The sequence below is a fragment of the Anser brachyrhynchus genome (genome assembly GCF_964034855.1).
Source record: "Anser brachyrhynchus genome assembly, chromosome: 1".
NCBI lineage: Eukaryota > Metazoa > Chordata > Aves > Anseriformes > Anatidae > Anser > Anser brachyrhynchus.
The window spans coordinates 13,627,158-13,643,611 of NC_137694.1; the positions used below are offsets into that span (position 1 = coordinate 13,627,158).

At 39.2% G+C, this 16,454-nt stretch overlaps 1 protein-coding gene across 1 annotated transcript in view; it reads right to left on the reverse strand.

The window, feature by feature from the left end:
• RELN (reelin) overlaps positions 1-16,454 on the reverse strand; it is a 293,615-nt gene that overhangs the window by 103,330 nt on the left and 173,831 nt on the right. Inside the window, exons 11-14 of the mRNA XM_080575334.1 lie at positions 11,952-12,097; positions 6,577-6,728; positions 3,461-3,573; positions 1,540-1,748 (exon numbers count right to left, since the gene is read on the reverse strand). Coding sequence (XP_080431460.1) covers positions 1,540-1,748; positions 3,461-3,573; positions 6,577-6,728; positions 11,952-12,097 — 620 coding nt within the window. The remainder of the gene's footprint in view (positions 1-1,539; positions 1,749-3,460; positions 3,574-6,576; positions 6,729-11,951; positions 12,098-16,454) is intronic.

The following is a 16,454-nucleotide window of genomic DNA, read 5'->3' on the forward strand; positions in this document are numbered from 1 at the left end:
TTGACCTTGGAGGGTCAAATTTACTGAATATATGATGAACAAGTCTCTCACGTTTGCAGCATTGAAGGAATTATGAATAATGCTGTAGACCAGGAGGTGGGAAATGCTGCTGTATTTGGGAAATACAAATAGTGTTTATGGGGACCTAGTGCTTCTTTTGTTTTGAAGAACACTTCTACTTCAGAAATAGTTTATGTGAATGAAGAATATTAATCTTTCAAAATACATACTAATCCCCATTAGATAACAACATATTTAAGATGGATACTTCATAAAGCATGTTTACAAGCCAGGAGTGTTTACGTGAAAAATTTTCACATTCTATGTAGAATGTTGTCTTCCTTTCCTATCAAATATGTGTGATGCCTTGGCTTTTGCTGCTCCTTAAATTCTGCTGCTCTGCATGGCTACTAGGACTGTCAGAAATAGTGCAGCTCTTTCAGACGGAAGAAGATGTCATGGGCTATGGATGTGAAAGCAGTTGCAGTCACCTACTTCAAACTCTTGGCTCTCACTCTGGAAAAAAAATGAACTTAAACCTCAAAAATATCAGGATAAACTCTCACATGTATATAGAGATAAAGGGATTGTGAAGGAATAGATAGCTTCCTGAATATGTATTGGGGTACTCTGCACTAGTGAGGCCACCTCTGGAATGTTGTGTTTGGTTTTGGTTACCCCACTTGAAGAAGGATGTTAAGAAACCAGAGAGGTGCAGCTGAGGATGACTGACCAAGGTGTCTGTGGTCTCAAGCACTGAGCATGGAGGGGCTGGGGAGCCAACCTGTTCAGCTTGGTGAGGAAGGACAGCCTGTGATGGTGCAGAGGGCGCTCACAAAGGGGCCGAACTCTCCTCAGTTGTGGCAGGCACAGTAGCATGGGGCAATGTCCATAAAGATGTGGCTGCAGGGTTTGAGACTGGATATTAGGAAACACTTTTTAGTTTGTGAAGGTCACCCAGAGGGGTTGCACAATGTCCATCCATGGAGGTTTTCAAGTCATGGACAGGCGAAGCCTCGGCTGACCTGACAATAATCCCACTTGCAGAAGGAGGTTTCACTAGATGACCTGAGGTGGTCATCTTCTATGATTCTATAAAATACAGAGCAGCAGATTACTTCCTTCCTCCCCTTTCCCTCCCCCTTAACTTTCTGGGAAAATAAACGCACTGAATGTCCCAGTGAAATGAAGCCAGCAAAAGAGTTCTGTGGTCACTCTGTGGGCAGTGAGGTCCTCACACTGATGATGTTCAAGATGAGGGCTGCTTGTCACCAGTCTTACAAGAATTACATGCTTGTGGCATGAATAATCTCTGGGAGGTCATGAGGGGACTTTTCTGCCACTGCCTTTAACACCTTCCCCCTAATACATATCCTTATCCTTTATATTTAGAGATAAATCTCATTGCCATTAGAAACTGAAGCAAATAGTTTGAAATCATAAGCATATTTCAGAATGGACTAAGAAAAGTATATAGATGCTAAGAAACAAAATGTTCTGGAAAGCTGATAATTGAAAGAGAAATTTTGCCTGTTGTACCTGTTACCGGGCTGATAAGTTCCACAACCCAAATTGATGGAAAACTGGATCATGTGAGTCGCCGTGGAAGGGAGTACTGGAAGGACGTGGAAGTAATCCACAGCCCAGACATTCCTGTTGTGGCCTTGGTGACTCTTTTGTTTCAGGCAAAACTTGGTTGCAGGAGTCTGCAGGTCCGGACTAATGACAACAGAAACCAAGGATGGAACCTTTAAAAGAAATTAAATCAGGCTTAAATAAAACAAGTAATATTAAAAAAGGTTACATGGAAATTATTTTTTAAATTAAGAAAGCTGCTTCAAATGTGCTGAAAAAAACATGCCCATTGATTGTTAACTTTTGTTTTAGCCCCCTTTTTCCACAGAAGACCCCAAATAAGAGTTATTTTGTACTATATGCCTAGCTATTAGTACTCTGGGTACCAGTGCTGCTTATCACCTTAGTGGGATCAGTTTGTTTGGTTGTAAAGACACTGTAGAAAAGACACTGTATCTTCTGTGTTCTGAAAAATATGTTTATTTTATCAGTGCTCAGTTGGAAGATGAATCTCGCCCTGCAGCCTTTCATCTCACAAAGAAATGCAGTATAACTGCAGGTCGAGCCTGAATATGTGAGAAGGGAGTAAGGGTATGAGTTCACAGGCTAGTAGGGAGGATGTTATGTTGCTGAAATAAATGAAAACACTACTTTATGAACTCTAGCCTTTGTCCAAAAGCTACGTAATTGGAACTTTATTATGTCAAAAGAGGATGTCAGCTTGAAAACTGCTCGCTTTAAAAAAAGCTCCACAATGAATTCAGTATAAATTCAGATCCTGTTGCTCCCTGAATTCCACATTTAATTTTTTATTATTTTACAATTACAGTTTCCTTAGTTTTGAAAAAGTTCTACCCTGTGTTTCACACAGAACCAGGAGAGGAGGGAAACCACGTACAATGAAACAATGCAAGTGATTCAACTGAATTCAGGCCAAGCCCTAATGTAACTATAAACATTTATTTTCTGAATGCTAGAATTACAAAGAAAATGCACACAGACCTCTGGCTGAAATCAGATGCATCTTTACCACCAAGTTTCCTACACAGTGCATAAAACATACTGAATTTGAATCCACAACACATGCACCTGCATACATATCACATGCATTTTTGTGTATTGATTTCTGTTATCTGTCTTTTTTTACAGCAGCACACTAAGGGTCCCTCAGAGCTGCGTTATTCAGAGTAGACATGGCCTGAGTCTCTCCTTGCCCTAGACAGGAAGGAACCCGACAGCAAGCTCAAGTCTCTACTGCCCTGCCTGAGGGTGGTGGTGGGGAGGTAAATGTGGTGTGAAGGAGGCAGCAATAACAGCAGAAGGGAAGCTGCTTGTGAACGTGGTCAGCAACAGCCTTCTGTTGCTGGGTTCATGCCTGTACTCCTACAGACCCTCTAAAGGGCACACAGCTGTATTAAAATGAAAAGAAAATGAATAAAATATGTAATTTTCAGGAAAAGATATCCAGGAAAAGACATCCAGGCATTTCTTAGTCACTCCGCTCCTAGCCACTGACTTAACGTTCTCAGAAGGAAACTCCTGAATACCACACTGTGGCTGGCAGGAGCTTGAATGGAGAAAAGGGTAGTTATTTGTGAGGAGATGTAATCACCAAAGTTTTCAGCTGATGACTGAACATGGGCCTGTTGCCCATTTGCCTGTTATCGTAGCCAATGCCACCGTACTGCTCAGGGGTGGAGTTGTCAGAAGTAACCACAGAGCTGTTTTGCAAAGGCACCCTTTCACTGCAAGAGCTGTGTATGATTTATGTGCTTGGAAAGGTCACGTTTGTCCCTGTGCAATTCAACATACAACATTGTTATAATGGCTTAGGAATAGATTGATCTATCCATCCCATCCACCTACTTTGTCTAAGACAATTTACCTTGTAAGCAGCATAGGTCAGGGTATCGAGAGCTATGTGTTCCCTCCTGCCTTCAATCTTGGCATAAAGCATGACATCATTTTCATGGGATTCTCCAGAATCACAAGTTCCCCCTATACAACACACGTTTGAGAGAGAGAAAAAAAATATCATTGAAGCTGTTTTTAGTGGAAAGTGGGATGATATTACACAGCCATAATTACAAAAATAATTACAACCAGATGTTATTTAACTTAAGATATGAAACAAAAGAACACAAGCCCCAAGGACATACTGTATAAGAACTATTTGATCAGATAGGTACACCATGCCGGAGATCAAGGGGTTGACAATAATGAAAACCTCAAGTAACTCTCTTAATCAGCTTATCGAAACAATTTAAATAGAAAATGCTGTGCCCAAAGCAATACTTCTATCTGTATGTTTTAAATCCCGTTTACATGGAAACACTCTGCTTTTTGAGTTCTTGTCTGTTAGGACTAGATCAGTAACCTGGTATCTTGTATTCACACTCTGTGCAGCCACACACTGTATATGAGGACCTCAAATACCTCTCGGCTGATAGTCTGGCAGCTGAGAACTTGTCTAAGCAGAAAAGGAGGAAGATTGCTGTGTGCCTTATTTGTTGTGCATCTTCTTCTATTGTCTATACCATATCCTAAAAAGGACGTATGGAATCTACTGTATCACACAAAATGTGCGTGATGTCACCTCACAGGGATGAGGCAGGATTTCAGATATCTTCATATTGGTAGAACCCAAAACATTTAATAACCTTCTCTGGAAGAGAGGATGTATTGGCAAGATTGAGCATTAAGCACTACATTATAGTTAAAAGATGGACATCATCACACTAGTTTCATGTTCTGGAAAAAGGTTTTTAAACCAGAATATCTGTAACTGGAACAGGAAACCTGTAGTTTCCCTGTACACTGGATGTATTGCAGGCATTAAAAAAAAATCAGCAAAAAACAGGATGAGGAAGGTTCTTTGAACTATCTATAAAGTAGGAAGGTTGCATATATGAAACACTTTCTCTGCTTTTTTTTCACTACAGATGGCCAACTCCTGGAATGGAACAGGCAAAGCAGTCTAGAGAGCTAGATAAGATGTGTGTTTCTTATGTGTATGTATACTTATATAGTTTCTTATACTGCAATAAGGAACATGCTTATGTCCATTCAAATTCTCTGCTTGCTTGAATAATTAAACTGTAATTTACTTAATGTACAAAACCACACAGAACACATTTTCAAATGATATCCCACTATCCTCTGTGCCTGCATGTGCCGACAACTTCTCCCCTAAGTTCAGAAGGTTGAGCAAATTTCTTTCCTGTTTCTCTTGCAGGTGTTGTAATGCTTGGAAGAACTGGAAAAAAAGCATCCTCTTTTTCCTGTGCTTTATTGGTAATTCATGTAACACAGAGGAGATGTGTGACAATTTAGGATGACAACACGAAGCCTTCCACTCATTAAATACAGGGTGTTTTTTTCTTGTTGATTCAGAAGTTTGCTTGTGGAGGTCACAAGTTTAGTCTCTGCTTCCTCCTTTATTATTCTATTATTCTCTACCTTTAAACAAAAATCCTCACCTCCTCTAAACATGGTGTTGAGAGAATAACATAATGCAATTTCCTTTATGTGCAAAATAAGAGTTGTGGAAAAACACTGTAAGTTACTGAATGATAGCCACAGTATCCATAGGAGTTTTGACTTGTTACAACACTGAACTAATGCAGTTGCACTGACAAAAACAGTGAAGGGGCAGTGACAGGACAGGCTTCTTTCTTAGCCCCAGTAAACCACTGAGGTTGCACTTTGTTCCGACAGGAAAGGTCCACAGATGATGCTATCAGCACATCAGTTCTTTCCACAAGGGATGCCTTCTCCAAGGCTCCAAAGCTCAATGGCATTTTTTGTGTACCAGAGATGAATCTCACCCTGGGTTAATACATTAGAAGAAGAAAATGTTTATGAATATAGTGATGAACTAAGAGCTTTTGAGCAGAAAATATGCCGTGTTCAGCCAGGTAAGGCTGTCCCGCTTCTGTGCTACTCTCACCTCATCCTCAGGTGCAACTCTGTTGACACGGATGGATTAACACCAGGGTCTGCATAGACAAGACTGAGGGGGGATATGACAGGTGTTTAAAATCCTCTGTGGTGTGGTGGGGTTGATAAAGATATGAGACCACCTCTTCTAACACAAGCAGTAAGGGGAATTGAGTGAAATTAGAAGGTACACGACTAGAACATCATTCTTCATGGGAAGAATTGTTAAACTATGGGGTTGCTACAGGATCTTGTGGAGACAACAGACAGGTTCAGTTGAAACAGTACTGCTGAGGACCACATTAGGCACTGTGGAGGGTCCTGCCTGACCCACCTGCTACTCCAGCAGGCTGTGACTCTCCCACAAGTCCTGCATTATATCCGCCAGCACTGTGCAGGTACTCTTGGACACCACCAACAACAGCCTGTGTTTGTGCAATGAATCCTGCCTGAGGACTGACGTTGGGTCAGCCCACAACTACGTGTGCAGCAGGTGCTTAAGCTTCCTTTATATCAAAAGACATCCAACCCATGCAGTCAAGAGGGTCCAGAGAATTGCTCAGCTGGTCTAGCATGTCTCATGGTGAACTGAATGAATTTTTCCAGCAACTCTACTGACCACCTCTCAGTAGATGTGACACTGACCTTTTACAGAGGCACCTTCATGTAACATCTATATTAAACTGTTTTAAACTGGAGCTAAATGTTTATACCAACCAAAAATAGCTGGGTAAACCCATGGAAGCAAAGTCCACCATGGGCTACTAAACCTAGAATGTCCTGTCTGGCTAAAAAAGGTTTTCACCTGCAAGTCAGTGACATCCGTGAGAATATTTCTGGGAGGGCTATTTGTGAGCCCACTATGGTTTCATACCCGTGCAGGTGTCTAGAAGGGCAGACTTCCAGTCTGACCAAGATTTGTCTGTCTTACATCTCTGTGGCATCGTAGTCATGGATCAAAGCTAACCACTTGCAAAGAGTTTTAAAAATATTTCTAATGCATATTGTGCAATTTAAATCTCACATGCCCCCCATTTTATTATATTAAGAGTACATACTTACCCATACTGAAATAAAACCTTAAGTTCCCATAACCTGTAGTGTCAATATATGGAGTGCATATTTTTCTTTCTCCATCTCTGAGAAATACCATAGCTGAGCCAGACTCCAGCGTCCCACACTCGGTACCAATGACAGCGCCGAATACGTCCCACCTGGAGAAGTCAACAGTGGCAAGAGAACGTGCAGCAGCATGTTACTGAGCAACTCACACAAAACATGTTCTAGGAGTTAATTTTTACACGCAAAAGTAGCTGCTTCTGCTGTCACAGAGTACAACAAAATGCTTTTTCAAATGTGATTGTTACAAATTTACTTATATATTCAATACTAGTTTCTAAATTCAGCCTAAAATAAAAGTAACGTACTTTTTAAAAATCAATTGGCAGAAAAGTGCAAATACTAAAAAAACCCTGAAGCTTTGGCTTTTATTACCAAATATTTAGTGTTGTATTATTCATTATTTTTCTGTCATGAAAATGTTTAAAATACATCTGCCTTCTGTTTCATATTGTGTAATAAAAGCTTTATAGATTAATCAAACTTGAAAAGGCATGTCTCCCATATTCGCTATGCAGTCATTAGATATGTACGTAATAGCTGAAAATGCTCTCTTTTCATCTTTTTGAGCATTTAGGGTAACAGTTTTTAACAAACACATGAATAGAGTATGAGGAAAAGACCGCTGTGTTTCTAATATGTGATGATATGAACTTTCTCAGTTTTTCTGTACAACATTTTCTCTTATTTTTTATTCAGTGATAATTAAAAGAGCTGTTGCAGAAATTTTCAATTAAATATTTTTCTTGAAAATATGTTTTCATTATGAAACCCTTGGTTTCTTTAAAACTTGATTAAAATATTTTGAAAGATTAGAAACTGGAAAATCTGTACTTTATTTCAGTTTGATACATAATTATTGATGTTGAAGTTTTAATTCATAATGAAATATTTTAAAATTATAAGCCTGATAAAGCAATGAAATTACTTAGAATTGTTACATCTTGATAATCCAGTCACTTAACTGGCCAGTGTGATTCAGGATGAATGAGAAAAATTTAAGATCTGAAATCTTTGAGGGATGGCAAAACCATTTCCTGCCACTTCTAGCAGAAAAAATCTCAAGCACCAATGTGAAGTATGAAAGTTTCAAAAATTGTAATTACATCAATTTAGCAGTCTGTTTATCAGCTTAAACATTCAAACTATTTCAAAATGTATTTTTAAGATCTTCTTAAAAGCTGCTGGCTTTCTTATTGACCTAAGCTGTGACAGACCAACACTATGCCTGTCTGAAAATCCTGCTTTAAAACTGTCAGTCATTTATACAGGAATTAGCAAGATTAGCGTCACTGAAGGGCTTTTATGATACAGATATAAACACGCTCGTGGAAGCAGAGTTTAACCTAACCCTAATTCTGAACAGAGAACTTTAGTTGTGCAGACATTTTAAAGGTAATGTGCAATATAATCCAAACACAGTTTTGAAAATGGGTCTCTTGGGATGAAGACAAATACCGAATTAAACGGTTGTGCCTACTTTAACTTACATGACAAAATCTCACAACGCTCCATTTATCTTTTGTATGCTCTATTTAGCTCAATTAAAACACTCGCTTTCCTGACCCACAAAACAACTTGAGGTCATGAATGATGCAGATCATGGAGGTTTCCAGGGATCCTTTCCCTTTATGCAGCATTATAATGAAAACCAGAAAATTATACAACATGAAATAACTGGCACTTTAATAAAAATAAATGAAAATAACGTCTGCAAAGATAAACGGAGAAAGTCTCTTGGTGATGGCGTGACAAAGATGTAGATGTTCTTGATTAAATATTACATTTGGATACATTTATCTCTCACATGACTCTTGAAATTCTTCTTTACAAAACAAATGATGGGCTGATATATAGGCCTAAATAAGATTTACTGGACAAGAATGTCCCAAGCTGAAATACATCTGCCAGAGACAACAAAGGCGTCCCTATCTTTGGATATGAAGACCTGTCCACTTTTAGGATCAGACCCCAATTTATGTGATTAAAGAGAAACAGAATGCCAGTGGGAAGATGCGTGGTACCAACAGCAACCTCTATCCACGTAGCCTACTGCCTTATGCAAGGGATTTAAAAAATACTGATCAATGTCACTAACAACAATCAGCTCCTCTGCCCTGAGTGTTGAGCTCCTTCAGACGTCTCATCTCAGTACATTTGGCACAAAGGAAGGTGGTGGTGATCCGTACGTGAGCTTCCTTTTGCTCTCCCATGCGAGTGATGCTTTTGCCTGTTCTTTGAGAGCTGCCAGCTTCCAGCTGACATTAAAACAGGGAGTCTGAGAACATCTTGCAGGCTCTCTCATGTATAAAGCATTGAAAACCTCCACTGCACTCCTCTGGAGCACTCTTCTCAGAAAATTTTGACAGCACAGAAAATAGTGGCTAGAAACACAGGGGAAATATTTGAAAATAATGCGCGATGTGGAGCCCAATTCTCATTCTGAAAACTGATGGTGACAAATAGCCTGAGCTCTAAAGACTCTCACCGACATGCTGGGTCCCAGCTGTTCCCTGTCACTGCTGGGAATGGGTCTTTCCTTGGTACAACTCGGGCCATTTAGTGACCATCACCCAAAAACATCTCTGCTCATGCAAGTGCTGTGGCAGTAGCCACAGACACAGCTGTTCTGGGATGTCTGGGAGCTGTCAAAGCGATAGTGGGGGGCAGGCAGAAAGCAAGGTGAGTACTCTTTCCTACCCAGCCTCAAATCCTGATGATCTTGGTGAAAGCGTATGTTGGGGTTATAGTAGAGAAAGCAACCAGGCTAAATGAAATGGAAACCACACATTCCCTGGAGTTGAAACATTACCACTTCTCAAAGTGGAAGGGGAAAGTGAGGCAGCTGAAGCTACTTGCAGCTGTCCCTGTTCCCAGATTATGACCCCAGTGACATATTTTTCTCTGGGCACGGGTATTTCCTATACTCCCAGCATGAGAGATGGGAGCAGAGACACACTCCCACAACTTTCTGGACCTGTGGTCCACCAAGCAATTAAGTTATTCATACAACGGAAGAACTGGACCCTCATTTCCTACTGAATTCTGTAAATAGAAAACTCTATGTTGGGATACACTATATTAGGTCAAACTGAAGGCTTAAACTGCAGGACTATAAATCTTCATCCATTTTATAGTTGTTATGGTTACAAAACATACAGTCTGTAATTCTTAAGTATGAGATATGTCATAGAAATCACTGAGGAATTTTGATCAGACGTTGATCAGCTCTAACAAAAGTCTTTGCAAAGACGTGGTAGTTTCAAGGAAATGTCCTTGGATCCCAGGAGGAGTTTTTGATCAAAGAGGTGGGAGGCTGGATTCCCAGCCTGGATGTCCAAGAGCGATGTTCAACGTCTGCTCTAGCCCATTATTGGCAGTCGGCTCTGGAATATTTTATGTCCCAGCAAACTGCTCTTATCCCTACCCTATTTTCTTTTAGTTTTGAATGACATCTTGAAAAGCCTATTTTCTCTCCAGTACAGAAATACAGAAGCAACCAAACCAAACCAAACCAAAAGCAAACCAAACAAACTACCAAACTTCTAAATCTTGTAATTTTTCACAGAATAGAATTGTTATTTCCTGCTCAAGCCTGCTGTGAATAGTTGCACCCTGTAACATGTCCTTCATTGCCCTTCATGGCAAAACAATATCTCAAACATAGTTCAAAAATCATTCAAAAATATTTATCTAAGAAGGAATTAAGGAAGCGTATTCATTCAGTGTTTATTCATGGCTGCATGTAGTTTAGACCTCCATTCTTATATCAACTGTTGATATAAAGAAGGAAGTTTCAAATATAAAATGGAATTTTAAAATAAATAAATAAATAAATAGAAAGACAAAAGTTACAAGGACTTGAGCAGGCTACTTATTGCCTTGGAAAACAAAGTGACCCCCTGCCAGGGCATGCTGCCACACCGCAGCGACTTTACATGCAGGGGTCCAAGGGCAGTGTTGGGTTCCTGTCACTGCATGCAGGGTGGGAGTGCAAAATATATCTGTCTGGCCCCTAGCTGAGAGCAGTGGTAGATGCAGCTGGAATGAGATGCTGTGTGAAACTGAAAATGTAGTATTTGGAGAAACCATTCATTTGATCACTAAGGTATAGTATAAATAATTGATTTCAGTACTTCTGCTCCCTGGAGAATTTCCTATTGAAAGTAATTTTTTGTGGTTTAAGAATTATCTAGGAAGGAAGTGCCTTGATTAGAACCACTGATGATGAGGGGTTTAACTAAATGTCTAGTCCAGCAGAGCAGGATCTATAGACGAGGCAGATATCCCCAGGTAACCCTCCCACCCAGCTTTTTCAAGATGTAAAGAGACTGAGACAACATCTCAGACATATCCCACGTGGTCACCTAACACACAACTCACATGTAAGCATTTTCTTTCTTTTGTGTGAAATAGAAATTTCTGAAATGACATGGCAACAACAGAGTTTACTACCCACTATGTCATGGGTTGGTTATTCAAACTGGGTAGGAGTTCACGACAAATATTTTTTCTGAAGCCCCAGACAACCCAGGTGTTCACAGGCTGCATTAGCATGTATTTCTCAAAAGGTGCTCTTCAGTTTCAGCACAACATAGGCAGCATCTGAATCAGCTGCTAATGACCTGAAGTACTTTGTAGGTTAAAATCAACATTCAGCAGAGACCCATAAATTAACAGTGTGTGTTCCTCATTGCCCTCAGGTTACAGACACTAATGAAATTCTTTTTCTTAAAAATAAAACAAACAAAAAAAAAGAATTAAGACCACATTGAAGTTGTTGGTTATTTTCTTTTTGTCAGAATTTATACACTGAGGCATATAAAATGATTGAATATAAAGTCGTGCTTCTCTACCAGTACACTTTTGTTTTTGAAAAGCTCACTTATGTTTTGATAAAAGTGGTATGACTTCCACTTTTGCTGTTCTGCATGGGCCAAAGTGTGGTCCACAGCAGGCATTTAGAGGGAGGATGAGTTTTTTGAGGAATCTTGTTTGATACACATACGAGTTAGCAGCTCTCAGGTGTGACAGAATGAAAGAAACAGATTAACATCATGAGTTTATTTGAAATCAGTATATAATCTGCAAGCACAACTTTTTTCATTAAAAACTTCAGTGACAGAATTGCCAAGACTGTTCCTCCTGGGCTTTCGTGACTTGTTTGCTCCCAACATCCACAATCACTGGTTACTTACTGTATCACTTTTTATTACAGCTACAATTTTGCCTAAATAAGCTGCAAAGATGTAATGCCATTCTCCGTTTACTCAATTTCCTGACTGCACACATGCTTCCAGCACTGCCCAGGCACTCACCCTTTTGGCTGGCTCTCAAACTCTTCTGCCCACTGCTCCTGTGCGTCCTCTGTGGAGAGGTCCACGTCCCGGGTCGTGGCAAAATTGAACTCGCTGCCTTCTGTCCCATGGAAGTAGATGGAGTTTCCATCCGACTGACAGCTGTGCTGTAGGCAAACACACAGCAGGTGATGTTACATCAGGTGACAAGGACTGCCATCCTGATCACCTACCTCCAGAGCTTGGAGCAAGCTGCACATTATCTAATAACTCACCAATGCCTGAAATGAAATAGAAATAAAAAATGGACTGTCATCTTTTCTCTTTCTTGGCCTACCCAACAGCGATTGCATCTTGATCTTCCCTATAAATGTACTTCATACCATCGTGAAACTGTGTCTGTATAGAAAAGATATGCACTGTACCTTTGGGTATTTATTTCTATTTTAAAGCATTGCCATTATGTCTGCCTTGGACCACTAATCACACGTGTATGTACAAATAACTTTAGTAGCACTATTCCTATGGATATTTTGTCGGCATAAGAGTTTCATGCTGTGAAACACATGTCAAATCTTCATGCCTGAAATTTTGCCAGTGGAAGTGTTTGCAGGTGAAATTGCTCTGCATTGCCATACAGCAAACTTGAGACTTGACATGTATGAGTGAAAAGGCTATTTGCTACAAGTTAATGCAAATAGCATAGCAAATAACTCGGTAGGCAGATAGTTCTTGTAATACACCAATTGCAGGCTGCTGAGGCTGCCCCCAAACATGTCTGCTTTTCACATTGCATTTCTGCATATACCACCTCAGCAGCACGAAATGAAAGCCCACATCTGCCCAAACTGCTCTGACCATCACGATGCTCCAGGTGCAGCCACCTGGGAGAAGCTGCCAGTGAGGAGCATGTCGGAGTGACCAGGTGGGAGGTGAGCAAGGTTGCTCATGGCTGTGGCCAGGCACAGAGGCAGCTATGGGGGTGGCAGGGCTGGGAACTGGAGGTGGAACCACCAAGATCACCCCCATACCAATGCAGAAAACACCAATCTTCCAACCTCCTCCTTGGGTTCTTTCCTTTCAAGATGAAAACCATATAGAGCATTTGAACAGGTTATACTGCATGCTGACTACAATATTGTACGTAGGTTACAATACAGATTGTCTTCTTTCTTTGATAGACTTTTGCCCTCATGTCTATCTGATAAAATGGTGAGAGTCTCCAAAATTTGTGTGGCTGAAAGAGATACTGGAAGCTTCTAAAGAAGATCTACCTTGCCTTTGCACAGAGATCCCAGTACCTTATTGAGTTGTTCGTATTAAAATAAATACTGATAAAAGTAATAATTAGCTCAAACACTTCTTTGGGGCATCTTGGCCACATTAAAAGTGAAAGCTGAAATAAAAAGTGACTAATTAGAATAATTCTCCATTCTTGCCACATTTCAAAATCTGAAAAAGAGATACAAGAATACCAAATTGCATTGACCTTTTCAATATCATCTATGCAGTCTGCTCTTGTCTCTGAACCCTTTCAGAATTCGCCAAGGGAAAGTGTGATGATCACCTCATCTGCATTTAAAAAAGACTTGGTAGTGCCACATAAGTTAATAATTAAATTTTAAACAAAAAGAAAGATGTGGCAAGAAAAGAAATAATCTATGTGATTGTAAGAGTTAAGAATGAAATAATGCATTACGTCATAGCCTATACTTCTTTCATTTTTGAATGTAAAAAAAAAAAAGACAACTGAATTTTTTTGGTTGATGATTTTCAGGTATAGTTGCCTATAACTTAGCAATTAAATTTATATTTAGGAATGTAATATGTAACTTCATTTTTTGAGGTGTCTACACCTTATTGGAAACAAAACTGTGTACTTGAAATCTGATTTTAGTATAGAGACTTTCTGGCCTTCAGCTGTATGACAACAGCTCTGTGTTTATTAACTCTGACTAAATAACACTTAAAAAATAATATACTATAAAAACATAAAGACTGTTCCATCTGCTAAAATTAACAAATTGCTCCTAAAGTGTCTTTCTTCTAAATAAAGGTTAAAGCAATAGTAATATTCTGCAATATTGAGAAGTTATCCCAGAAATTATATAGATTTTGTCACAATTCTCCCTACTCTAAGTTCACACAATGCACCACAAATGCAGCTGCTGCCACCGAAAAGGCAGGATAATTTATTACACATAAAAATATTTTATAACTAGCAAAAATCAATTGAACAGTTTTATATTTTACCTCTGTTTGAAAAACAGTGTGTATCATGCAGTTATTTATACCTGACTGAGAAATGGCTTTTGTTCTCTGATTTTATACTTCATGTTCACAGGTAGTGCTAACATCATAATTCTAAGAATAATTTTCCTCCTTGGTTTTCAGAATATTCTTCATTTGCTGAACAGATATGAAGTAGCCTTTATCTGTCAATCAATCTGCCACCGAAATCCTATTAACCACAGGCAGTCAAGTAAATACACGAGAAATAAATATTCATGCTAAAACTTCTGGTAACTCAAATTTATATGTAACCCTTCATCTCTTAATAAACAAATAGACAAATAGATCCTATCAAGCTAGCTATTACAATTGCGTACAAGCTTTGGGAAATCCTTTACAAGCCGTACTTATTTCTCAGGTGCTAAGTTACATGTAAGTGTATACCTGATAGTGCGGCAAGTCATTAGTAATCTCTTGCTGATGGAAGCCACCTATTAAAATACACAAAACAGATACAGCAACAGATACAGTCCTGCTACCATTTCATGTTTCTATGTCCTTCTGCTGTCTAACAGAATATTTACTGAAGTATGTCTGGTAGGGTTTCCATTTAGGTTGTCAAGATAAATAAATGGGCAGCTTGGCAAAAGGGCAAATATGTAATTATTTATACAGTGGTGTGATATCAATTTTATGTGATATCATTTTATGAAAGATCAAAAGGGTATGGAAGCATCACTTATTTCATTAGTTCTGTAATGCTACCTTTATGTTTTATATGAAGCTACACGATATCTATGAATATGTATTTTATGCTTACTTTATGTGTTAATGAACCACACAGCATATGGCTCAAATCAAACTCTGGTCATATTAGCTTTGAATTTCATGTGAAACAGCTCTGCAGAAGAAAAGTTCAAACTGGGGTTTAACTGCTTTTATTATTCTACGTGTCTATGAAAAACAGTAATAGATGCTCATTACTTTCAAAGGGAGTAAGAAAGATGCTCAAAACACAGGTATGGCTTTAAAAATTCTGAAAGAGGGACATTTTCTTTTAGCCCCAGTACCACCATTTGGGACCCGAGGGACCTGCCCATGGGAGAAGCAGGAGCAGATCAGCCCCCCTGTGCTAGAGCTGGGGTTCCTCTGCTCATGATCTCATCCTCTTCCACCTGCCAAATCTGCCTGACTTGTATAGTCCCCCCTGCCTCCTCTTCACACTTAGCTTCTTGCTTCTATATTTTCTTATTTTCCAAGCATTTGCTCTCTGTTGCTGCTTTTACTGCTTTTCTTTATCCAGTGGGCTGCAGAGGGGTGAACAACCTCAAAGATCACTCAGCCAGATCTTCCAGGGGCAAAGGAAGGTCCAGAAGAGTTAGTCCCTCACCCCCAACCACCTTGTCAGTCTTGTTCAACATCCAAGAGACTGCTGACTGTGTTGGATTATTTTGTGGTTTTGCAATAGGGCTTGAACAGAGTAGGGACTGAATTGAAACCATCACTCATTTTCTCTTGGGTTCAACCCAGGATTTGAATCCAAGCCGTTAGAAATGAAGAACTGAAGTACAATTTACATTCTGTACTGCCTCTTTCCCAAATTAAAGACTTTACACTTGCAGTGGTAGTCTATAGGCTCTTCAGTTTGTAAGGACTGAATTTTACAGTTCTCTCTTTTCTTGTCATCCTAAAGTGATAAAAAATCTGGAATGAACATTCACTCTCTTTTGAAACTAAGAGGATTAAGTTCTTCCAAAACTGGAGATACTGCAGATCTTTTTAGGCAGATGTAGAGTTTTCTCTCATGAATTTAAGATTCAATTTGTTCTCTTTTTCATTTTTATTTACATTTAAATGATTTTTAAGATAAGAACAAATTAGGTTGCTGACTAAAACATTGTAACTAAAAAGGCCAAATGACAGCAACTTGTAGGATATTTTTCTCCTTGTTACCATGGAAGCACCAGCTGAAGGTCCAGTACAACAGCAGAGTTTAATTTTGTATTTAATGAGGGATTATAAGCATGTGAAACATTTCATGTGTCCTTGCACACATAACAACACTGAAAAGTTAACTAATTTGTGAGGAAAAATTAATCTAGAGAATAAACCCTTTGACAAAGCTGATAATCTTCATTAAACAAAGTTTTCTCCCAAATCACCTACATAATAGAGCATACAATACTTGCACACACCTGAACGTACATACTTCTCAACAATAACTATTTCCTATTGTTTGCAACAGGAGTGGGACTGTAAGCCTGCCATAGGCAAACTGCTGTATTCCTAAAT